The sequence below is a fragment of the Gymnoscopelus braueri genome (assembly GCF_963280865.1).
Source record: "Gymnoscopelus braueri genome assembly, chromosome: 20".
In the NCBI taxonomy this organism is placed as follows: domain Eukaryota; kingdom Metazoa; phylum Chordata; class Actinopteri; order Myctophiformes; family Myctophidae; genus Gymnoscopelus; species Gymnoscopelus braueri.
In genome coordinates, this window is record NC_137622.1 from 37,846,036 (window position 1) to 37,873,209 (window position 27,174).

The 27,174-nt window shown below is 41.7% G+C and overlaps 1 protein-coding gene across 1 annotated transcript in view; it reads right to left on the reverse strand.

The window, feature by feature from the left end:
• Nucleotides 1–27,174, reverse strand: part of il1rapl2 (interleukin 1 receptor accessory protein-like 2) — a gene marked incomplete at both ends in the record, with an annotated part of 446,015 nt that overhangs the window by 135,073 nt on the left and 283,768 nt on the right. The window contains 2 exon segments of the mRNA XM_080415310.1: nucleotides 18,358–18,511; nucleotides 19,278–19,464. Coding sequence (XP_080271436.1) covers nucleotides 18,358–18,511; nucleotides 19,278–19,464 — 341 coding nt within the window.

A 27,174-nucleotide genomic window follows, 5' to 3' on the forward strand; every position in this document is an offset into this window, starting at 1 on the left:
ATGGGTTTCCGCGCGACGTCATCACAGAGCAGAGTGCGTCATCTGCGCATGCGGGAGGTAGAACGAACCGGAAGCGCCATTGACTCTGTTGTTATTTTCGGGATTTAGATAGGCATAATGCTGCTATTGTAGGCATAATAGGCATAATGCTGCTATTATATACAAACAGATCCAACTTCCAACAAATCATTTTTATTGAGTAAAGAAGATATTACAAACTGCATCATTTAATCTACTTTCATTAAACCCAGTGAAGACTATTACTTTTATGAATGTACAATGGCCAGAGCTGCTGCGGGTAATAGCGCCCTCTACAGGCTCTTCCCTCCACTGCGCGCGCATCATCCTCTCATGTTTACAAACAGGAAACCCATCTATAGCTATAAGCAGAGACATACAAGTTTGTCACGACGCGTGTCTCTGGCAGGAGAGTGGAGGAGCGGTGTTTGACAACAGTTTTTTTCTTTTTCTGATCTCTGAACTTGCCTAGAATCCCTTTAAGATGCACAAAATAGCAGTGGTGGAAAGTAACTAAGTACATTTACTTAAGTACTGTACTTAAGTAACATTTTTAGGTATTTGTACTTTACTTGAGTATTTCCAATGTCCAATACTTTTACTTCTACTCCATTACATCTCAGAGGCAACTATTGTACTTTTACTCCACTGCAATTATTTGAAAACTTTAGTTACTAGTTACTTTGCAGATATAAATTATTATATTATAAAACATACATTAACACATTGACCGCCAGAGGTTAATCTCATAATGTACTCACCAGTGCCAACGTTTTATTGTTGTTTTTTGTTTTTTTCACGTCGCCATAGACCTCGTTAAAATCCTTAAGATTGAGCTGTGCACTGTTTGTATACATCGCGGAGATCTCCCTGCGTCTACCAGTGAAAACCACGTGTCAAACGGAGCCGCCATGTTGTAGTTAGAACGGTTTATGTTAAACAGTGATCAGCGAGGAGAAAAACTACAATCGAAGAAAATGGCGTTTTAGTGTGCGCTTTAGAATGGAGGCCGACGGGATCGGCAAAACGTGATCCCGAATAATTCCGTTTCCGGTGGTGTTACAATGAAATGTGCCGTATAGAAAATTGAAAAGGTTTTTCGTAGGCTACGGGATCGGCGCTTTACGGTTGGATTTATCGGCCCGTAGGCTACGGGCCTGGTGGTGGTAGTGTTAACCACTTTAGCCCTATTTTATACCTAGGCTATTTGAAAATAGCCGATCTACAAGCTCACAGATGCGACGCGTTGTGAGCTTGTAAATCTGCTATTTTCTAACATTTTAGTACTTTTACTTTTGGTACTTTAAGTACATTTTGATGCCAATACCTGTGTACTTTTACCCAAGTAAATTTTGAATTCTGGACTTTTACCATATTGCAGTATTGGTGCTTTTACTTAAGTAAAGAATTTTAGTACTTTTTCCACCACTGCTAAATTGGGCCCTGAGCCATACCAGTCCATAATACTGCTGGTATGTCTGATATGTTCAGCCTGTACATTCCTAATACTGATCAGTCTTTTCCTGGAGCTAATTTAACTGGTGCTGCAACCCGATCGCCAGAAGAAACGTTCTCTTTGAACGTTTTGGAAATTCCGTGAATAGACAACTGGAAAACCCGAAAATCCGTGCATAGCCGCCTCGCATCTCCCCCATTGTGACTAAACCATTTCGGAGGCGCGCAGTCTCAAAGGAATTGTCGCCACGTAAGGGGCCACCGAGCGAGCTAAAGCGAGCGAGTTGCCGTCCCGAACGTTGCGACATTCCCTTGTGCCTACTCAGCGCCGTTTGAGTTATGTACCGATAGGCACAGAATCGTAAATTTTGTTGTGGGGACTGCTCTGCTTCCGGGTTTTTCCAGGTTGCGACTGGTTACACCCACCGTGGGACTCGCCGTACATATGCACGGAATTTCTGGGTTTCTAGGCGACTATGCACGGAATGACGTGCACTAGATCCGTGCAATGTATACTAATTCTCTGGCGATCAGGCTGGGTAGAGATCACACATGTGAATGGATGCTTGTTCAAGAGGAATTATTTGTATTGATTTATGTATCATTTGGACTGCTTTAGTCTCTGTATACCTGGCAGCCGGCCCGGCACGACCACTAAATATACATTTTTATTACAGGGCCCCTATGCAGGTGCAGGGCAGGTGTGAAAGATACAACATTACTATACATAATCGCAGGAATGCTCACATATTATTCTCCTCTCAGCTGCACAGGTTTATTTACTTATTTATTTTCCATTTTGTACAGCAATTCAGCCCAATGAAATGCTTCCCTGAATCTGAAACATCCATGCAGATACTGAATAAGCCACGCCGTGGCCTCCGTCAGGATCTGCCCCGGCTCCAACCATTTCCTTTCCTATTATTTGGTTATTGTCAGCTGTGATGATCAATGAGGAGGTTGTGTGAACATCTTGTACCTGTATTTTAGGCCAGGTGCAGGACATCCAAGGCAAGAATCAAATAGATGGTAAAAATGTGTATGTAGTTTTAGTCAGTCTTTTGAATAAAATTCCATTTAGTTTTAGTCATATTTTAGTCATGTGAGATGTTTTAGTTTCAGTCTAGTTTTAGTCGACTAAATATCATAAGATTATAGTCGACTAAATCTACAGTTGACTAAAATATGTTTTGGCGGTGCCTTGGTGGCGTCCTAGTGGCTGATTTTACACTCACTTGGTTGCATGCTGAAAATAGCCGATCTACAAGCTCACAACGCGTCGCAGCGCAACGCGTTGTGAGCTTGTAGATCTGCTATTTTCAGATCGCAACACCTGAGTGCAATCAAACATAAAATCACTTTTAGTTCTACTGGATCTCTTCTCCACTAGTCTTAGTTTTAGTCATCGTAGCTTAGTTTTTATTTAGTTTTTGTTTAATTTTCGTCAGTGAAAAAAAGTAGTCAACGAAAAATGTTCGTCTTAGTTTTAGTCGACGAAATCAACACTAGTTAAAACATCCACACACTGGTTTAAAGCTCCCAAACTATTGTATTAATGGCGCAACATTTTGACCTTATAGGTCTTCATCAGGCAAATATCTGCCCAGGCAAATATCATTAATACAATATTTTTTTGAGAACTTTAAACCAGTGTGCGGACGTTTTATTCTTCCATTTTTAGCTGTGCTGCAATAATAAAACTACACTACAGAGGAAAGGCCGTCTCATTTCTCTAAAAACATATTTCCTTGTTTTCTCCCTCTCCTCGAATCATGTCCTTGCGTTTTTCCTTGCATCCACAGTGGGAGGAACTAACGGGAAAAGATGCAAGTGAGGGAAACGAGGATGCAGACATGAGCCAGTCCAATTATCTTTTTTTTCTCCCCATCCTCGCGTCCCTCATGCGCGCCGTGTCCTCGGAGCTCGGTCCCTCACCAGTGGAAGGACGAGAGGACGAGATGAGAGGATGGAGGAATCGATCAGGTTCATCTCGAGAATGGGAACGCTCTACTCGCTCAGTGAAGCATCATTTTGTCTCTGTCGGGTGGAAACCTCATATAGGTCCAAAACTGTTACTTTTCAGGAATCAATAATGGCAAAAATAGCAGAGCTTGCAGATCTGCTATATTTTATGCTTTCGTGTGTCCAAGTATGATCAAGTAGGGCATTAACATTAACACAAATTGTTAAAATATGGAGATGAGAGGTTTCAACGATTTGTCAAGCCGTGTCAATTACTTAGGACATGTATGTTACACAGCTGGTTGACCGGTAACAGATCGTAACTTATTGCTCACATGTCATGTTGTATAGTTCTCTCTAAAGAGTGCATTGTCATTCGCTCAGTCATTCGCCCCCGTGGGCACGTGCCCATAAAAGTGCCCTTATGGTAGATCCGGGCCTGGGGGGGGGTTGGTCACGGCTGGAGAAGGGAGGAGGCGAGGAGGCAGAACAAAGATAATTGGAATTTGGCCTGTATGGGATGCATCACTAGCCTTTTCTGCCACCGTTATCCTTTTGTTTTGCAACACGTGTCCTCCCGTATTGATCCATCCTCTTGTCTATATGTCATGTGGTACACCAAGTTGATTGTGTCTTGTATCCTGTGTGAGTGTGTGCGTGTGCGTGTGTGTGTGTTTGTATTAAGGTACTTTCCCATTACAGTAGAGCGCCATGCCGTGCTGACTCAGCACGATTCAGCGCAGTTACGACTGGACCGGGCTCAGGTGGAAACACCAGCAGAACTGGTTCTCTACCGTGCTGAACCTAACCATACCGCGCTCAAAACCCAAATGTAAAAGTACCTTATAGCCTACTTGTGAGGACCAAACGTCCCCACAAGTATAGTACAATTTTAGAAACAGACATTGTGACCATTTCCCTTGTCCTTACAAGAGAAATGGTTGTTTTACAGTTAAAACAATTATAATTTTGAGACACCTTTACAATTACAAAAAAAATCCGGTTGGGGTTAGTGTTAGGTTTATAGGCATTTAGAAGTTGGGTTTAGGGATTAGATAAAAAGTTGTGCCTGATTTAGGCAATACAAACGTGTGTGTGTGTGTGTGTGTGTGTGTGTGTGTGTGTGTGTGTGTGTGTGTGTGTGTGCGCGCACATGCGTGTGTGCATGCGCGCGTGTGCCTGTTTGTGTGTGTTTGTAAACCCTGCCCTCTCACCAGTCTGTGTCTGCTGCCTGTGTGTTTCTACATTGTGTCAGGCTGGAGAAATGAACCTGGATCACCCCCCAAAGATCTGCCTAAAATGTCCCGATTTTGGGTCCTGCTTGGAAACCTCTGACAGTACGACTACTGTGAGTCAGAAAAGCTTGGTGCCCTCGACTGGTCAACACCTTTCTGCTGTCCAATAACTTTTAGATGTGTTCTCACGACTGGCATCGTGTGCGTGTGTGTGTGTGTGTGTGTGTGTGTGTGTGTGTGTGTGTGTGTGTGTGTGTGTGTGTGTGTGTGTGTGTGTGTGTGTGTGTGTGTGTGTGCGTGCGTGTGTGCGTGTGCGTGTTTGTATTAACCCATTAAGACCTGAAGAAGCATCTGTGTCATTTTTTGATTTGAGCTAAAAAGCATTATTTTACACTTTGGCTATTCAAAAATAGCAGATCTACAAGCTCATTGCGCGGCACCGAGTGCCGCGCAATGAGCTTGTAGGTCTGCTATTTTTGAGAAAAAACGACAACAGCAGCACTCTCAAACCAAGAGTAGGTTTCTGATCATATTATTGGTGCAAATACATAAATACATGCCAAAAAAACCACTATAATCTCCATACATACCACTTAAACTCTACATATGGTCTCTGTCGGGTGGAAGTATAAAGCCCTGGGGTAGCTACCTGGGACGTAAGTCGGGGCTTGATCAACCCTGGCTGGGTCACCTGGGCGAGGGTGTATGTTGCGAGACCCGAAACATCCTATGACCCCAGGCTACAACACTGATGATACGTCCCAGGTGCATCCATGTGATGTTTTTACGTTATATAACGTTGCTTTCGGTCAGACACCTCTTATCTTCATATTCTAACCTTTAGTGTTTTTTTTCCCCTAAATTAACGCCCTACTTGATCATAACTACAGCATCGCACAAAAGCATCAAAAGTAGCAGGTCCGCAAGCTTGAAACGCGGCGCGAGCTTGTAGATCTGCTACTTTTGATGCCTTAGAATTTGAATCCTGAAAAGTAGCAGTTTTGGACATATGAGGTTTCCACCCGACAGAGACGAAACGTTTACAGCATATAACCCCCACAGCTGTTCACTGAAAATAAATACTGACTTTTTTATCTCTCTCACACACTCACAGCAGAACAGTTTTATAAAGCAACTGTGAGGAATATTGTTTTCTTAACAGTTTTAGCCTCGGTTGTCTGTTTCTACGCCTGTCTGTATATCTCTTTCTCTCTGTGTGGAGGGTGTGTGTGTGTGTGTGTGTGTGTGTGTGTGTGTGTGTGTGTGTGTGTGTGTGTGTGTGTGTGTGTGTGTGTGTGTGTGTGTGTGTGTGTGTGTGTGTGAGTCATTGAGCCTTTGTGTCTGTGGAGAAGAGAAGCAATTTCACAATGAATTAAAGCTGCAAGCAGCAATGACCGGGCCCTCGCAAACCCGTCCACGTTAGGGGCTAAATATCGACCAATCAGAACAGGGAGCAGAGCTAAGTAACTCTAATGAAGGACAAGGATTTTCAACCTATTCCAGTGAGGTGACTCATGACTCTGTAGAACAAACCTATTAAAATGTATCCCAAAAGATAGAAACTATGAAATATTGACCAATCAGACTAGGGGGGCGGGGCTTGTGACTCCAATCAAGGACAAGGACTCTCAATCAAATCAAGTGACATGACTCACAAGTCTGTGCGACAAACCGCTAAAAAGTTATAGCAAAAAATAGGAACTATAAACTATCGACCAATCAGAAAAGGGGTGGAGCTAAGTAACAACAATTAGGAACAATGACTCTAAACCGGGTCCAATGAAGCCACTTATAAGTGGCAACGACAAGCAGGTCAAGAATTATGGCAAAATATAGCAGTTTACAAATATCGACCAATCATAAAAGGGGGTGGAACCAAGTTAAACCAATGAAAGACAAGGACTCTTATCTGATTCCAACCACATTCAAGTCCATATGGCAATCTGCTCCAAAGTTTCATAGAAAAAAGGAAAAACTTGACTTTGTAGATCGGCTATTTTCACTTCCTGTTTGGCAGTGAAACAAGGAAGTTTGACGCTTCGCCACGGTCACGCCGTTTTATGAAAACTCACAGTTTTGATCATTTTTCTGTCTCTTGTGTACGCTGAACGAGTTTGAGGAGTTCGTTATAGTATGACCCGTGAAGCCACAATAAATTCAAAATGGCTGACTTCCTGTTGGGTTTAGGTCATGGCTCCAAGAGTATTTTTTCTAAGTCGGGACATGATACAGGTGTGTACCAATTTGGCATCATACATGTAGGTGAAACCATATTGTGGGGCTTCAACGTTTAAATTGTGTAAGGGGCGCTATTGAGCCATTAGGCCACGCCCATTTTTAGATGATAAAAATACGGAACGTTTTCGCCACTTGCGATGTGTGTGCGAAGTTGCACTTTTTGAGTACGTTTAGGCCCTCAAAAACGCAATTAATTTGGGGGAATAATTATAAACTTTGCAATTACAATAGGGCTTCGCACTGGTGCAGTGCTCGTGCCCTAATTAGGAGGTGAGACACTAAGTAGGTCACAGGCCTTTAGCGCGTGCACACACACACACAGGCGCGTGCACACACACACAACAGAGCAGATTGCATAAGATCAGGTAAGCCTAGACAAGGGTCACTGCAATTACTTTCACCTGAGGAAGCCCAACATTTTGGTTGAAATGTTTGCGTTTTTCCACTGTAAAATGTTTGGAGCAGCAAACTGTCTTTTCACACTAAGTACCACACGCACACGTGCACACACACACAGTGGATTTTTCCTTGAGGCTGCTACAGGCTACTAGAGCTCTTCACTATAAAACATGATACAAAACCTCCCCCTCCCTCTCCGCCTGAACTGTCTGCATTGTGTAAGTGTGTGTGTGAGTTGCCAGTGGTTTGGTGGGTATTCAGTAGTCCGGGTGCGTACTGTATGTACAGTATCTGTCCAGCCTGTGACCTGTGTGGTCCTTTACCCCGGAGGCTACAGTAGTAATGTTACACCATGTGTGTAGTTCTGTGATCTCTGGGCGCATTGTGCTGCATCGCTAACAAGCAGCTGGTAACGCACGCCCGCACGCACACTATTTGTATTACTATACTTGTGAGGACATAAACCTTTTAGGACACCATTGTACATAGCTGAAAATGGATGAAAAATAGCCAACAAATAGCAGATCATCACCACACAGCTAGTATAAAACAGGGAAATATCTAAACCCACCCACTAAACCAACCCTCTAAATGACTAATCCCAACCTGAATCTTTTCCTAATTGTAAGTCTAACTAAAATATATACATGTGTGTTACCATAAAACAAACATTTCTCTTGTGATGAATTTTCCTCACAATGTATGTTTCTCAAATTCTACTATACTTGTGGGGACATTTGGCCCTCACAAGTATAGTAATACAAGTGCGTGCGCACACACAGACACACACACACACACACTAGAGATGCGTGGATGGCCTCTCACGTCACCCGAATCCGCATGTACAAATTAATTATCCGCCCGTTATCCAACCGCAATAATTATACTATAATTATAGACTGGACTACTGCAACGCACTCTTCATTGGGATTCCTGGCAAAAGTATTCAGAAGCTGCAATACATCCAAAACAGCGCTGCCAGGGTCCTAATGAGAGTGCGTAAGCATGATCACATAACACCGATCCTATTTTCACTGCACTGGCTCCCCGTTTCAGCTAGGATCGACTACAAGGTCCTGCTGATCACCCACAACTGCATAAATGGACATGCCCCTCCCTACCTACAGAAATTAATTAGGCCCCCACAAAATTCCACCCGCACCCTCAGATCTACAAGCAGATTCCTCCTCGATGTCCCTGGTACAAACCTACGTACTATGGGTGACCGGGCCTTCTGCTCGGCAGCGCCGCGCCTGTGGAACAGCCTTCCTATTGACCTGAGAGCACCACAGACCCTGGACTCTTTTAAAATAGGCCTGAAAACGTTTTTGTTTCAGAGGGCATTTTCGTGTTGAATTGTTGTTTAGTCACATCTGTTTTTAAATCCTGCTTTTAACTTTATATGATTGATGATGTTTTACCATGTGGCACTCTGAGATTCCTTGTGAATGAAAAGTGCATTACAAATACAATTTATTATTATTATTATTATTATTAAATTATCCAATTTAAATATCTGCATCAACCGTTTTTCCCGTATGTCAAAATATTATAATTTTCTGGTATTCCCTGTTAGTTTTAGTATTAGTTGTGCGATGCGATCACAAAATGCATTGATTTAGCCTATGGAATGTCGGTGCGTCTTTTTTCTTTTTTTCTAAACCGGTGCTGCGCTGAACATACAGAGCGCACTGCTCTGCTGCGCTGAACATACAGACTCTGTGCGGCATCCAACATACAGGCATCCAACATACATGCGGCATCCAACATACAGAGCGCACTGCTCTGCTGCGCTGAACATACAGACTCTGTATGTTCAGCGCAGCACCGGTTTAAAAAAAAGAAAAAAGACGCACCGACATTCCATAGGCTAAATCAATGCATTTTGTGATCGCATCGCACAGCTGCTCTACACACTCACACAGACACAAGCACGCAGAGATTTAGCTATTTTATGGATAGATATATTATATGTCATTAATTTATTTACCGCAATATCTCACCCGCGGTTTATCCGATATTAATTAATAATTATATTTGATTGACCCGAATCCACCCAAACCGCGGTTAACTGCAGCAACCGTGGCTAAAACCGCGATCCGCGCATCTCTAACACACACACACACACACACACACACTCACACACAAATATTTGTGTGATAGAAACATTAAAAAAACATTTGCCAAAAATAGCCGATCTACAAGCTCACAACGTGTCATGACGTGAGCCTGTAGATCTGTTTTCGGTAATGAGATTTGGGGAAAAGAGCAGACCAAGTACAGAGCAAAAGGTTAAGTTTACTATAAGTATTGAGGTTTTAAGTGGTAAAATATCTGTAAATACACAAACAAAAAATATGAATTTACACAACACTGATGATAGTGCTGTCAAACTATTTGATGAAATGAAAAAAGTTGAATGTGCAACACAGTTATATACAATATGTAGTCACTGCTTCATCACTCTCTCAGCTAAGGGGTCCTTGGCCTAAAATAAACTTTGAAGACCCCTGTGTTACAGCAATAGCACATGAGACAGTACCATTAATAATACAAGACACAATAACAAATAATTAAAAAACCTGCAGTTTAAAAAGCAAGCAGTTGAACACACAGCCACAATGCTTCCGTTTACTACAAGTCATCAGGGGTAGAAGACCTCTACTCTCTATCACAGCTTTGTATGTATATGATGGTCTAAAAAAAAGAAAATGGACAAGAAAGAATGACAGAGTCATATTACACCAGCTTGTGCCAAGATAAAACCCTTGAAAAGTACTGTCATGACTCTTGCATCTTACTAAACATTGCAATTATTTTTTTGTATAAACTCAAGAGTTAAATTAAGGTGCCTTTCACAAGTTGACTTAAAAAGGTCCAGAGCAAGAACCAAATTGTTAAATTATTAGCTCATTAGTTGAGCTCATAGGACTAGATAGTATTAGATCATTAGAAACTCTTCAGCCGCAATGAGGCGCTCAGGTCAGGATTATATTAGACAAGAACTAATAGATTAATAAGAATGAAATTAGCTATATGTCTCTGAAACAGTTGTCAACTGAGTTGAATATGTTATTTAATAATCTTATTAGAAGCCAAGTAGTTTATCTTTGTTTATGTTTACAACTAGATGTCGGATTGTTTGTGCCTGTAAAAGCGCATGAATGTCACCCTTTTGTCCGCTATTCTTTAGTTCTTTCCCCTTGCTTTAGTTTGTGTAAAAAAAACGTTTTAAGTTTTAAAAGCAAGCTGTTGAACACAGAGCCACAATGCTTCTGTTTACTACTAGTAGACCTCTACTCTCTATCACAGCTATGATGGTCTAAAAAAAGACGAATGAGCTTTTTTTTTATAGGGCCCTTTGGCTTTGGAACAACAACACGCTACTTCAACAACTGCTCAAGGTCATGTTTTTAGCAGCTTTGAAAAATCTGTTCAAAAAACTATTTTTTTTCACCACGTACAGCTTCAGATGAACAGCGTGCAACGCACGCGTGTCTACTGTGATGTACAAAGGGCCCGACGCTCCAACTGCGTGGAGGCAGGCCCCAGGCAACATACGCCTTTTCTTTTCCGTGGAGGTACTCATTTTTAGATCAGACCCTACTACCCACCACACCACACCACCACAATGTCAAAATCACACCACAAAGTGTTTTACCCATTCAATCCCGGAAACGCGACTGTCATTCTTTTATTTTATACTTTGGTTATTCAAAAACAGCAGATCTACAAGCTCATAGCGCGTCACTTTGTGCCACATTATGAGCTTGTGCTGTAGATCTGCTATTTTTTTTTTTATCGTAAAAAATATGTGCAAATATTTTAATATATATATTTTTTTTAATGTATTTTTATTTCTAATATATATATTTTTAAAGAGACATTTGTAATTCAAATCTGTGCTTCTGGAGGTTCCTGGAACAAAATATTTTACAAATGTTCGCTTTAAAAAATGACATATTCAAAGATTTGCAAAAGGTTTCACGATTTTTCAAAAAATAGCAGAGCTGAGCTTGTATATCTGCTATTTTTGAATATCCAAAGAAATCTAAAATGACAAGAGATGCGTTTCCGGATTGAATGGGTTAAAGCTGCACTAAATAACCTTCCTTTCCTACCCTGGATTTGAACCTGGTTTCCTGCGCAAGTGCTGCATTTTCTTTCTTTCTTCTGTTTAACCATTGAGCTAATAGAGCCTGTCTGCTTGCTCAGGGGATGAATTTTATCTTGACCGTTGGCATAACGACTAAATTAGGGAGGAAAAAACGGTAAAAAAAACATTTTATCTTTTTCTATTGAATTTCAGGTAGTTGGCAACCCTAGTCAACATAATCGTCGGTTCTGTGCACAAATCTTTTTTATTGCCATGCAGGTGTTTGATTATGACTTGAGGCGATGCCAAAGGTTTTTGTTTTTTTTACCCTCCTTTTGGACAAACAAAGGCTTCAGATTAAGCTTGTCGCAATGCAGACACGCAATGCTCGTCGAGTTATGTCACTTTTTGACAAGCACCGCTGGATCGAATCCCAGCTGATTTTCTGCTTTTGTAAATCGCTGTGTGGAATTTGACACACCATAGCCCGCAGGTGTTTTCGGCAAAAAAACTGTGCCCGGCCGGACGAAACAAGATATTTAGCCAAGGCTTGGCAGCCGTAGACAGATTAACCCATTAAGACCTGCATGAGGCCTATTCTTCAAAATGTCTTCTAAATCCTAACAGTTTTTTTGAAAAAACCTATGTTACTATGTCAGTGGTTCTCAAACTTCTTCATGTCAAGGACCCCCAAAAGTAAATGTATTTGGCCACCGACCCCCCATCTCAAAATATCTTGTTCCAGGGACCCCCCAGAGGCAAAGAATTGAGTTAAAAATGTTCACTTTAAAACAATATAATCAAAGATTTGCACACATTTTCACGATTTTTCAAAAAATAGCAGATCTACAGCGCAGCACTCGGTGCCGCGCTACGAGCTTGTATATCTGCTATTTTTTGAATAGCCAAAGTGTAAAATAATGCTTTTTTTCAGCTCAAATCAAAAAGTGACACAGATGCGTTCCAGGTCTTAACGGATTAAACAGATGACTCACGGCTGAGGTTGAGTGGACACTGGCAAGGTCTGTGACAATATGCCAGGCAGACGTCACTTCTGAGGGTGTGCCAACCGCCGTCCCCTTGAAATACAGAATCCTCGGTCCCTTTATTTGGGAACTACAAAGACGTGTCCCCTTATTCAACTGATAAGGGGACGCACTTTGTTGCTTATTATTTTTTGGGGGGAATCAATCATCAATGACACAATTCTTCCAAGTTCAAAGAGCTCATAAACATAATCGTCTTTGTCGGGTGGAGACTTTTTTTTATGTTTTTGTGCGACGCTGTACTATGATCAAGTAGGGCAGTGGTTCTCAAAGTGGGGTCCGGGGACCCCCAGGGGTCCTTGGGGGAGGTTCCAGGGGCCCCCCCCAGCAAAATGTGTTAATATAGCATCACAATAATTTTTAACCTTTTATGCTTTGGCTATTCAAAAACAGCAGATATGCAAGGTCATAGAGCGGCACCGAGTGCCGCGCTATGAGCTTGTAGATCTGCTATTTTTCAAAAAATCATGAACATTAGTGATTTTTTTTTGAATATATATATATTTTCTAAGGAAACACAAATCTTTGGTCCCGGGGGTCCCTGGCACAACATATTTACAGATGGGGGTCCGCGGCCAAATATATATCAATTTGGGAGTCCCTGGCATGAAAAAATTTGAGAGGCACTGAAGTAGGATGTTGATCCACAAAAAACACAAAAAAGTAAAAAAATATGGAGATAAGAGATTTCTGCCTGACAGCGACGACATACTAGGATACAAGTTGCTGACCACTTAAACCCTCTAGAGTAAACTGGACCCGAGTTGTCTCTGTACTTGGACCGCTTTTTTTCCTGTCTACAGCCTCCACACCGGTGTTGATTTCGTCGACTAAAACTATGACGAAAAATGTCGACTACCTTTTTTTCACTGACGAAAACTACACACAAACTAAATAAAAACTAAGCTATGATGACTGAAACGAAGACTAAATGTATTGACAATCTCGTCAACAATTAAAAACTAGACTAAAATGTTGCGCTAGGCTGTTGCGCTCTGAAAATAGCCGATCTACAAGCTCACTTGTATAGGCTACACTGTCGTCAGTGTTAAATTAATCCAGAGTGACCCTTACTGGTCCATTTGGTTCCATGGTTTCCATGTTTTTAATGTGCAGTATAGAAACATGACGCTGTAACTCAGGAGGATCCCCTGACACTGTACGTTTCCACTAATAACACTTATTTTATTCAGCTTGGCAAATGTCAGAAGGAAATGCACACGCATATGCAAATGTATGCACGCGCACGTGCACGCGCACACACAGAGCTGAAGGGTAGTTCTCTGGTCATTCCAGGCCAATGCTCAAGACCTGCAGCGAGAGAGAGAGAGTGTGCGTGTGTGTGTGTGTGTGTGTGTGTGTGTATGTGTGTGTGTGTGTGTGTGTGTGTGTGTGTGTGTGTGTGTGTGTGTGTGTGTGTGTGTGTGTGTGTGTGTGTGTTTAATGGAGATAGAGATTAGCAGATGCTAGGAAAATACATTAAATTTTAAAGAGAGAGAGAGAGAGAGAGAGAGAGAGAGAGAGAGAGAGAGAGAGAGAGAGAGAGAGGAGAGGGGGGGGGAGAGGGGGAGAGAGATAGAGAGAGAGGTACAATTTACTGTATATTGTAGCTGCATAAACAGTAAAAGCTTCCTCAGTCTCACTGCAACAAATGCTTGTGTGTGTGAGAGCGCGCGCACACACACACACACACACACACACGTGCACGCACACCGACACACGCACGCACAGACGCACACACTCTCTCTCTCTCTCCATAGACTCATTGCTTCAGTGCATTGCATTATTGTGGCTCACTCTTCATGTTGAAATAAAAAGCGCAGAGAGCAAGAATTCTGTCTCTCGGCTGTCTCGTTGACTTGTTAGTCTGCGTTATAATGTAAAACACAAACCAAATTGAATCAAACAGAAGAGACAACATTTATTCTCACAGAAGCAGACTGAAGAGCTCAGATATCCAGGCTGTGCTTAAGCTAACATTATAACCGTAGACACCACTCATACCCAGACTAGTTTACACTTGAGCAGGAAGGGGATTATAGTCAACTGCAAGACAAACACAAGATCCAGCCCAGCTGGCTTTGTATACCTCCTGTATCTGTGTTACATAGGTGGTCGCCCCTTTAGGACGGAGGTTCTAAACCTGTGGGTCGGGACCCCCAGGGGGGTCCCCTCATGATTTTGGGGGGGGGGGTCCCCAGATGACAGTGAAGTGGCCATTTTTAATACCTAAAGATAGAATAGAAAATAAAAAGACTATTGCTGCATCTAAAGTAAAACTGTACTATAAAAACAAGTCAAACTAAATAATGCCTAAACTCCAACATTCCAAGTGCTTTGTCAGGGTGGGAGGGGTGGGGGGGGGGGTTCCCCAGTTCAGATATGATTAATTTGGGAGGTCACGGCCTGAAAAGGTTGAGAACCAATGCTTTAGGAGGCCAGAAGTAGGTTGGAGTCTATTCATTCCAATGGGAGAAGTGAACGTGAACATCACAGCTTCTGAACCATTCTTTAAGCCCCATGATCCATTCTTCAGTTCACAAGCCACACAAGCAGCCCAACGTTCTGACTTCAGACATACAAATGAGGAGAAAATATACTTTTGTTATCGACCGTTCTTTGTCCCAGCAACACATTCTTGTGAGATCTATAGCACCAGTAAACATAGGATGTGTACACACCAAATGTGTGTACCATGTTTGCCCCTAAAGTGAAGAGTGGGTCGGGCTATGTTGCTAAATTAGAAAGCTTAACCACTTGAACTCTATCCACTTTGTTGGGGTCTGTCTTAACGTCCTACTTTTTCCCCTCTACACCAAAAATGTAGATCAATAAGGTTCACGCACTTGAGTAAATCAAATATTTTCCGTCTGGCGGACATGTTTTATTTTCTGTCCAAACTGTCCAAACTACCTTGCACGGTAGTGTACGTTTTCTGTGCTATGGGAATAGCAGCGCGGCCTGGCAGAGCGTTAGCGAGAACTTGCTAACACTCTGGACCAGAACTAACTCCAAAGTACACCTGACCAACAATTTGGCTGACTGAACGGTGCCTGTGAAATGACCGAGAACTTTGTGTTGTGTAGCGGGAGAGAGAGGGGGACAGAGAGAGAGAGAGGGAGAGAGAGAGAGAGAGAGAGGAAGACAGAGAGAGAGAGAGGGAGAACAGAGAGAGAGAGAAAGAGAGGGGAGGGAGGGAGGGAGAGGGAGAGAGAGAGAGAGGGGAGAGAGAAGGAGGGAGGGAGAGGGAGGGAGAGAGAGAGTGAGGGAGAGGAAGAGAGAGAGGAGAGAGAGAGAAGGAGAGAGAGAGTGAAGGAGAGAGAGAGAGATGAGAGAGAGGAGACTGAGAGAGAGAGAGACGAGAGAGAGAGAGATGAGAGAGAGGAGAGAGAAGAGAAGAGAGAGAGAGAGAGAGAGAGAGAGAGAGAGAAGAGAGGAGAGGGGAGGGAGGAGGGAGAGAGAAGAGAGAGTCTGAGAGAGAGGCGAGGGAGGGAGGGAGGGAGGGAGAGAGAGAGAGAGTAGAGAGAGAGGGGGGACAGAAGAGAGAGAGAGAGAGAGAGAGAGTAGAAGAGTAGAGAGAGAGAGAGAGGGAGAGGGAGGAAGAGAGAGAGTCTGAGAGAGAGAGGGGGGGACAGAGAGAGAGAGACAGAGAGAGAGAGAGAGACGAGAGGAGAGAGAGAGAGAGAGAGAGAGAGAGAGAGAGAGAGAGAGAGAGAGACGAGAGCAGAGAAATAGCATAAAGTGTGAGAGGGTAAACCCTGAAAGGGTGGAGGCAGTTCAAACCCTATCCTATTTCACTCATCACTGCTCATCATGGCACATTCGCATCATGTCACACTGGGCTAATCACTGTGTGTGTGTGTGTGTTGTGTGTGTGTGTGTGTGTGTGTGTGTGTGTGTGTTGTGTGTGTGTGTGTGTGTGTGTGTGTGTGTGTCTAAGTTTAAGAACCTGTCATATTGCATAAGCGTGAACAAATGAGCATGCTGTCCCTCTGCACAAACAGTTCAATACAGTACATAATACAGTACAAACACACACACACACACACACACATCACACTACACACACACACACACACACACACACACACACACACACACACACACAGAGTGTGTAAGTTGCCAAATGTCCATAGACATCAACATGCAAATGTTAGGGAGGCAAACAAACAACAGTATGTTTACACTGTGGTACTTGCCCTGGGGGTGGCGCCACAGGACACGTCACACACATGTCAACTTACTTCTAAGTAATTAAATCATAATAATTGGGCCTCCAAATTGGGAACCTTACAAAATGGCTTAGTGTCATTGCAACACTGCACACCAAACCAATTCATCATGTTCAACATGGAGACAGACCTCAGCACCGGTCCACTAGGACATCACCATGTCAGCATCCAACCACAGCATTATGTCATTACTGTTCGTTCCATCCATCTATCCACCCACCCACCCTTCCATCCATCCTATAGAGCATCGCAGTTCCCGCCCACTTCCTGGTTTTTCGTGGTGCCGGAAGGAACAACTCAATGCATTTTTCCCATTTGACATTTCCAAAAATATTTATATCTATTAATTTACGCCTCGAATCAAGCCATCATGACATGACATGAATCATGACCATAAAACTTTTTTTTCTGTGATTTTTTTTTATTTTATATTTAATTATATGATATACTATATTTAATAAATACCCTTTGTTTTGCCGTTTTCAAAAAAGTTTTTTTTCACAGAATCAAACGTTTTATGGTCATGATTCATGTCATGTCATGATGGCTTGATTCGAGGCTTAAATTAATAGATATAAATATTTTTGGAAATGTCAATGGGAAAAATGCATTGAGTTGTTCCTTCCGGCACCACGAAAAACCAGGAAGTGGGCGGGAACTGCGATGCTCTATAGGGCATAGCAGTGGTGGCCATTTTCTTGTTCCACTTCAAAATAGTCAATGCATTTTTCCCATTGACATTTCCAAAAATATTTATATCAATTATTTTAAGCCTAGAATCAAGCCATCCAGGGTCCTGGTGAATCAAACCATAAAACGTTTGATTCTGTGAAAAAAAACTTTTTTGAAAACGGCAAAACAAAGGGTATTTATTAAAGTATATCATATAATTAAATATAAAATAAAAAAAAGACACAGAAAAAAAAGTTGATATAAATATCTTTGGAAATGTCAATGGGAAAAATGCATTGACTATTTCGGAGTGGAACCAGAAAATGGCCGCCACTGCTATGCCCTATGGTTGGGATCCGTAACAAAGGAACCAGAGGAACCCGGATCCAACATTGAGGAACCGGAATCCGTTCCATCACATTTGGAACCCTTTTCCGGAACCGGTTTTCTCACACCATCACAGCTGGCATGTCTGCTATATAATTACAATACCGGCGGTTCTCAAACGTTTTCATATCGAGGACCACCATAACTCTCAGAGTTACAGACCTGTTAGGGTCCATTTGGAACCCCCTGAAGTCATTGGTTCTCAAAGTGGGGTCCGGGGACCCCCAGGGGTCCTTGGAGGGGAACCAGGGGGTCCCCAGGAAAATGTGTTAATATAGTGTCACAATCATTTTTAACCACTTTATCCACATTTTATAGTTTGGCTATTTTTGCAAAATCGTAAAAACTTTGTATACATACAGTATTTCTTTTTTTTTAAGCGAACATTTGTATCTCAAATCTTTGCTTCTGGGGGTCCCTGGAACAAAATATTTTGAGATGGGGGTCTGCGGCCACATACATAATCATTTTGGGGGTCCTTGACATGAAAAAGTTTGAGAACCACTGCCCTATAGGAATGGATAAAGGGCATCGTTAGGGAACCAGACTCGTTAATATCCTAAAGGATCCCAACACCCTACTCCATGATACATGTTTTTGTATCCATCATGTCCTACCTGTTACTTTCAGCTGAGTGGTGCGTCTGACCAGCCTGGTTCCGTACTGCAGCTCACAGGTGTAGTTGCCGCCGTCTCCCTCCATCACCTCTGGGATCCAGATGTGGGTGGTGTTGACCATGATGGTGCTGCGCCACTCCACGCGCTCACACTCCTGAATAGCCAACGCACACACACATACACACACACACATTCTGGTTCACGGAAGTCATTTCTCTATGGAGAATAACATCGGGTCATCTTAAAATCACTCAAAAGGGGTATAGGGACTTATGTGGTGTATAAGTAATTGTGATGAGGCCTATGAACGAGCCTGTTTTTAGACGGGCCGATTTCTGTGTTGCACCCTGGTCCCCCTATTTAACTGTCCCTAAAGGTTTACATTATCATACACGCTGAGGAAGGCTTGGCGCCGAAACGCGTCCGTGTGTGCTGTTGTCCGTGCTGCGTATGAATAAAAAGTACCAGAAGGACTTTGGAGTGCTGGCTATTGCTTTATTTACTGTGCATCTTGAAATCGTCTCATATGAGAATTGTGGTCCAAAAATAAACAAACTGTCCCGGCAATAATTGTCAGGGAGGTGGCTCTGTATCGTTTACGATAGTGAGACACTCATATTGACACATATCAAGCACCAAAACAATACAATACAATAGAGTAACAAATCTTGTATGGGGGTCGCTGGAACAAAACATTTTCAGATGTGGGCTAAATACATACTGTAGTAAAGGTAGGCTTATGCAGCCAGTGAGGAAAATTCCATCGCAAGTGTATTTTCTTTCATTATGTTTTTTGTAGTTTAATTTTTGTGTGTTTCTGCCAGTTTAAAAAAAAATAAAACCACCAGTAACCAGAAGTACTGCGTCGTTTTTGGACCACATGAAGGGAGTGACAGCTGGACTCCATGCAGCAGACCTACCTTGTACCAGGTCATGTGTGGCTGCTTGTAGGGGGCCAGGTAGTCGTCTATGTCGGGGCAGGTGATCATCTTACTGCGGGTGATCTCCGCCTTCTCCAGGTGGCGGATCTTACTGCTGAAGCACCGGCCCTCGTCGCTGTCCTCCACCGTCATGGACATGGACACCTTCATGCAGTACGTAGAGTTCCTACACACACACACACACACACAGGCCGTACGTAAATACACAAACAAGTTTACAGGTGTAAAGAAGTGGGTGGAATTTGTCTTCGTGCGAGCTCCATCGTTGGTGTTGTTTTCGGGTAGAGAAAAGAAAAAGAAGAGGGGGAGAGCAAGGAGAGAAAGAAACAGAAACGTGTCAGGGATAGGAAAAAATCGAAGATATCAACATATACCATAGCATGATCCAGCCAGTACAGTACAGTACATGAGGTTAGACACAAAGGCGGTAGCACTTCGGCAGGTCCACATACAGTAGCAGTAGTTCACCCAAAATAATTAAGCTTTGAATTCATGGAGATTTTTCTGTTTTTGTCAATAAATAATTTGATGACCGACGGGAGACTCAACTGAGTCTCCTATCACACTAAAAACAAACGGTGCTATATAGCACCAAAGTCGGTTCTTTGGCTCGTAATCATAGGGGAACCTTTTTTGGGGCTATATAGCACCAATCTTTAAAGGTACTATATAGCACCTTTGTCAAATGGTGCCATATAGCACCAGTCTTTAGAGGTGCTATATAGAACCTTTGTCAAAGCGTGCTATATAGCACCTTTAACGATAGTGGCTGTATAGCACCAGTATGCAATAAATATTGATCATTTCTTACCAAATAGGGCTTAAAAGTTTCTGAATCCTGTACTAGAAGCATCCTGAGAAACACAATACATAACCTTTTCAAAAGTTGTATTTATTTCAGCAAATAAATAATGTATTAATAAACATAATACAAATATCCTCAATCATTACAATATACTCAATGTCGCTAACTTGAACATCAGAACTGTTTGAGAGAGGGTGTCCTGCTTTACAAACATATTGGCCCATAGCCATTTACTGTAAGCCTGAAAGCAGATCTCCTTAAACTTCTTGTAAACTGAGTTCTCTCTGAAGCACCATATTGCATTGTCAACAACACACTTATTTCACAGTCTTTCAGGATTTCAAAAACAAAATGTAAACTCCAGAACTAGAACTGGAAGAGGCCTAGTCCAGTGGCAATTCATTGGTCTTTTCAACTGACTCTCTTCAAGTGGCCATCCAGAAAGAAAGAATAGCCTACTGACTCCTACAAGCTACTCACAGATGGAGTTGTACACTATTTTTACTGTGACAGGAAGTTTGCCTGCATCCTTCAATTTCAGAACAACACACTCCAAAAAGGTCAGTGTCTTGTTCAGTCCTTTAGGGTACTGGATTCTGAACACAAAATATACACACGATAGGAGTCCTAGTGCCATGGAGATGTCCTCACTCTCATCTGTGATCACCTGGCAATCCATTGTGAGCACGATGTGGTCATACTGCATTGCTGTTGACATGCCAGAAGTGCTGGTCTGAGCTTGGCCCTGGGGAAGAGGGAATAGCATTAAAGGAGAATTCCGGACATTTTAAGTGTTATCTTTGATGTCTCGTTACTCACCTACCGACGTAAACAGTGGTGTTGTTTTTTTTTCCAGAGATTCCCCTGTCGTCATTTTTTCAACCCCCTCCGTTGTCATAATAGGAGCGCGTGGCTTAGGGAAATTCGTCTATTGTAACCGATGCAAAGTTATTTTTTTCTCTACTACTACTCATTGTAGAGTCTCATGATAGTCAAACATGCGCTGAAACTTCCTGAGAGGCTACCGCTAACGCCGACCGATTTAACACTGGTTGCTTGTTTCTTTCCAGAACCTGGCAACTTGGTGTTGCCAGGTAGAGAAACAAGCAACCAGTGTTAAATCGGTCGGCGTTAGCGGTAGCCTCTCAGGAAGTTCTCTGGAAAAAAACAACACCACTGTTTACGTCGGTAGGTGAGTAACGAGACATCAAAGATAACACTTAAAATGTCCGGAATTCTCCTTTAACAATCTTGTCTTTATTTGAAAGGCAAATTCCACTACTTTCATACTACTACTCAAATGAGTGATGCACAAAGGAGCTTATGAAGGCAAAGTAGAAGAAACATGTATAAAATAGTCATAACTCATACAATTAAATAAGGAGGCAATTGACACATTACTGTACTAACTAGGATGAATGTTACCCTATAATAACCATATAATCAGCATGCCAATTTATATTAACCCTGCAACGCATCTGTATGATATTTTTAGATTTGAGCTAAAAAGCATTATTTTACACTTTGGCTATTCAAAAATAGCAGATCTACAAGCTCATACGAGCTTGTAGATCTGCTATTTTTGAAAATTTGACAAAATGTGTGCAAATCTTTGAATATATATTTTTAAAGTGAACATTTTTAACTCAAATCTTTGCTTCTGGGGGTCCCTGGAACAACATATTTTGAGATATGGGTCCGCGGCCAAATACATATACATTTTGGGGTCCTTGACATGAAAAACTTTGAGAACCACTGATATAGAAACATTGTTTTTTTCAAAAAACTGTTGGGATTTACAAGACATTTGTAGAATCGGCTTCAGGTATTAATGGGTTACAATAAAATAATAAAATCATCAGTAGTTAAAGAAATGTCTATTCTGGAAATCTCCATCAGCATCTCAAAAAGGCATAGTAACTCTGTTTTTAGGAGGCAAGCATTACCTGCATTACCTGTATGAAATCCACTAATATGGCTTATTCTTATGAGAAACCAATGAAAGTAGAACTAAACCTAATATGTGAACATTTATAGGTAAGTGGGCTATAAGGGGGTTTCCTTACTTAAAATATAGCCATGGTACCTCAGTTTAAAAATGTATAAAAGAAACTAGCCTAAATAATCTTCAATGTGATGCATTAACACTTTCATACCAATACCTACTCAGTTATACATAAATAATGTAAATAGATAAATAGGGCGACTATATAAATAGGGTTATGGTGGTCAAACTAATTGTAACACAATTTTAACACATTTTGCTGGGGGCCCACTGACAGCCCTTTAAGCCCCCAGACCCTTTGAGAACAGTACTATCTAAATCATTGGTTCTCAAAGTGGGGTCCGGGGACCCCCAGGGGTCCGTGAGGGAGTTCCAGGGGGTCCCCAGCTAAATTATAGATAGTTAGGAACTTAGGAACCATATGGACCCTTAGGGTCTGTAACTCAAGAGAGTGTAAAAATGGAACCAAATGGACCCCAACGGGTCCATTTGGTTCCATTTGTACACTCTTAAATTAACATAGATTTTACAATATAAATTGGGGTCCCAGAGATAGAAATACCATTAAATGGGGGTCCATAGCCTAATGAATGTAAAACTGGAGGTACTTGAGATTAAAATGGTTGAGAATCACTGCTAGAGCCGTAAAACTCTTCTCTTATGGGGGGGGGGTCCCTGACATATCTTTTCAAATGGGGGTCCGCGGACTAATGAGTGTCAATTTGGGGGTCCTTGACATGAAAGTTTGAGAACCACTGATCTAATTAGATGATCTACACAGCTATGTCACTATGTGACCGTTGTGAGCTTGTTGTAAATAGGGTGTTTTCCCTATTTTCACTTATAATGACATTTCCAAAATAGGGACGCCCTAGGTGGACAGTTGTTAAACTCTGTTGACAGCCACAAAATGGTTCTAATAATAATACTATCATTTTGGGCAACTACTCTACCCATCAAGATGTATGTCTAGTTAAAGTCTGTGTTTTTGCCACATGGGAGGCTCATATTGTTAACATACTTATTATCCATAACAGCCATTATCACCGTCTTCAAAGCCACCAGAATGCACGACAAAAACACGGTACAAAATAGCAAATTACCTAAATAAAGTTTCCCCAGTAACGTCAAAAGCCACATTCTTTGCCATTATAAACACTCACCTCAAAAAATGGCCTCTTCTTTAAGCTGCTTTCTTCTATCTTCTTGATGAATCAACGATGACGCAGTTACTGTATATTATTTTATTCTCAGGAGGATTGTACCGTTCCGCTCGAGACGAGACCAACTTCAAAGCTCGCGCTGTGGTCCACCGTCCGTCCCTTCTGCTCTCAGCGTCACTCGTCAAAAAGGACAGATCTACAAGCTCGCAGCGCGGTGCGATGCGACGCGTTGTTAGCTTGTAGATCTGTTGTTTTGTAACACGACACCCTGCATGGTGAACTTTGACTTGGAGCCAACCACTGAGAGTTTACGTCACTTGGCAGCCATTTGTAGTTTTCTTCAGTTTCCTAGAGATTCCAGGAGATGCATCTCGGGCTGTAGCCTGTAGGCTATTAATAAGCTACTTATTGATGATGAACTAGAATGGCTCATGTATTTGACTGACATGTGTGCATGCCTGTTTTGTTTGAATTAGACATTTGGGCAGGCGCCAAATATTTATTAGATATATTAGATATAGTAGTGTGATTATGAGAATGCTATATTCAACTACCCCTACAAAAATAGGGCACCCACATTATATATATATATATATATATATATATATATATATATATATATATATATATATATATATATATATATATATATATATATATGTGTATGTATGTGTATGTGTATATATATATATATATATATATATATATATATATATATATATATATATATATATATATATATATATATATATATATATGCGTGTGTATGTATATATGTGTATACTATGTATATATATATATATATATGTGTATAAATATACGAATAAATAATATATATTGACATGAAGGGCAAAAGGATTGAGAACCACACTGTAACCAGTGTGGTTCACGAAATACTATGGATTTGAAAAGTGCACCTCAACTATCCCAAATTCCCAATGAACCACTGAAGGACCCTGAGGTGCTATAGGACTTCAGTAATTGTGCTGAGGTGCTATATAGCACCACAAAAATCCCAAAGAACCACTGAAGAACCACTGTGGTGCTATATAGCACCTCAAGTATCCCAAAGAACCGCTGCAGCACCCATGTTTTTTTGTGTGTGTGTGTGTACTGAGCAGCGACCCGGTTATCGAATTATTGGCTTAGGAATGCGACAAAAACAAAACAATCTCCATGAATTCAAGGCTTAGTTCATGGGGTGTGTGTAATTGATAGAAAATAAGTCATTTTTTGGGTGAACTATACTCCTTTAAAGGTGTTAGAGATGATCAGCTAAAACATAAAGTGCAAACAGAGTCTTAACATATTTGTCAGGTTCACAAGCTTAAACATTCACAGGTAAAATCCACATGGTAGATTCACAGGAAGAGTCAAGTCTAATGCTTGTTTTAAAGTTTGAACCAATAACGCAGGAAGGCAAAATTCACACAGAATGAAACCGGTATCTCCAGTACTCACAGTTTAAGATAGATACTGTAGATTGACTGGCAAAAAAACATACGATAAACAGAGGATCTGACAAGCACTCAAGGAAACAGACAGGTACACATGGGTAAACTAACCAGACACAGCTGAAATCAATGGACAATCAACATAGGAAAGGCTGAGGAAAATACTTTTTTCCTGAAAAGGATCCAAAAGGTTGCTAGCCGACCTTCTATCTCAATGGTTCCCAAACTGGGGGTCGGGATTTTGTTGGGGGTCCCCAGATAATTAGCTTAATGTGCAATATTGTTTTCTCACTCAACAGTACACAAAGCAACATACAGGATAATAGTGTATACAGGGTATCTGCACATTTCTAAAGTGACAATTTAAGGACTTTTAAGACCTTTTTTAATACAAACAAAAAAAGAAAAACACTAATAATAAGACCATTACTACGTCAAAAGTAACCAACAAATTATACTATAAAAATGTAATCTAAATTGTCAAATATTGTCTAAGAAAGTGGCAAAAGAAAATAGCTGATGTACAGGCTCACAACACTCTGCTCTAGTGGATTGGCTTTTTTCACAATATTTATCTGTGGAACCAAGAGTTAAATTAAATGAATGTAATGCCTACAATTCCAAGTGCTTGTCAGGTTGAAATATGATTATTTTGGGGGGGGGTCACAGCCTGAAAAGTCTCTCTCTCTCTCTCTCTCTCTCTCTCTCTCTCTCTCTCTCTCTCTCTCTCTCTCTCTCTCTCTCTCTCTCTCTCTCTCTCTCTCTCTCTCTCTCTCTCTCTCTCTCTCTCTCTCGCGCTCTCTCTCTCTGCATGACTTCCTGGAGCGCTGCGTGAGTCTGGGATCTGAATCTGAATGAATTGAGACACAACATTAAAGTGCGGGTTCGGCTTTCAAGCAGAGCCGTCGCATTTCACCGCGTCCTGCTGTGTTTTACCGTCATATTTTATTCACGCCACACTTTGCAAAGTGACGTTTATGTAGTCGATGCGTGCATTCGCCACAAGCATTAACTATCTGCTGTTCAGTGTAATGTTGATAGTGCATAATGCATGTACAATTGGATGTGGGATTCACATACACTCCGTTAACCTCTCTCTCTTTCTCTCTGTCTCTCTCTCTCTCTGCCACATTCTTCCCCGCAAGCTGTTTTTATTCTAGTCTGTCCTTGTAGTCTAGCGCAGTGGTTCTCAAAGTGGGGTCCGGGGACCCCCAGGGGTCCTTAAGGGGGTTACAGGGGGTCGCCACCAAAAGAGGTTAATATAGCATAAAAATGTGCTCAGTTCGAAACTTCTTTTGGAATACATTTTTATACAAATCTTCTCTTATGGGGGTCCCTGGCACACAGATGGGGGTGCACGGCCAAATACATATAGGTCAGTGGTTCTCTTTTCAGGTCGCGACCCCCCCCCCAAAATAATCCTATTTGAACTGGGGACCCCCCACCATGACAAGCCTCTTTCTTAGTCAACATTTGACAATTTTATATAGTCTAATTTGTTGATTACTTTTCATGCAGTAATGGTCTTTTTATTGTGGTTTTTATTTTATTTTATTGTAAAAGCTCTTAAAAGTCCTTGAATTGTCACTTTAGTATACTGTATGTTGGATTGTTTACTGTTGAGTGAGAAAACAATGTTGCACACGCATGTCTTTGTATGCGTGCGTGCGCGTGTGTTAAATTAATTAACTGTACTTTTTATGTATGGAGAGTATGACAACGATAGTCATCAGTTATTAGACATGAGCATAATTGCATGCTCAGGGGTTATGAAGACAACCTCGGGCCATATTATATAGTATCTTAACCTTCACAATTTTACTCGGCAGTCTTCCGTGTTGACAGTAATTTGTTGCCATTTTAACTGTGACTGTCCCCTTTCTCCAAGGCACATTGTGTCACATTTACCCAATTGTTACAGTGTTTGAGTATGTGTCAGCATACTGTGTGCACTGTATGTAGGCCTACTGCATAATGCACTGTACGTATTGTACACATCATATAGCTCATGCCACTGTGTGTATGATGATGGGACTCAACACAAGCACCTCTGGCCATGGAAACCTGGACGCATTAGAACATGCACACAGGCAGCCAGTCCCATTCAATTCAAGTCACCACATTGTAAACAGACTGCTCACATCCCCATTCTAAAATTGCCAAGAGCAGGGGACGGCGACACCTTTTTTACATGAAGTGCCCCATTTTTATTTTCTTGATAGTCAGTGTGCCATATCAACCTTAAGTTTGATTATGGGGTAGAGTGGTAGAGTGGCCGGGTAGAGTGAACTGGAAAATCCGCAAGGTTCCCAGTTCGATCCCGGGCTGGGGCGCTCCCCTAGAGTTAGTGTCGAAGTGTCCTTGAGCAAGATGCTGAACCCCTAATTGCTCCCGATGAGCAGGTTGGTGCCTTGCATGGTTTCCTCCGCCATCGGTGTATGAATATGTG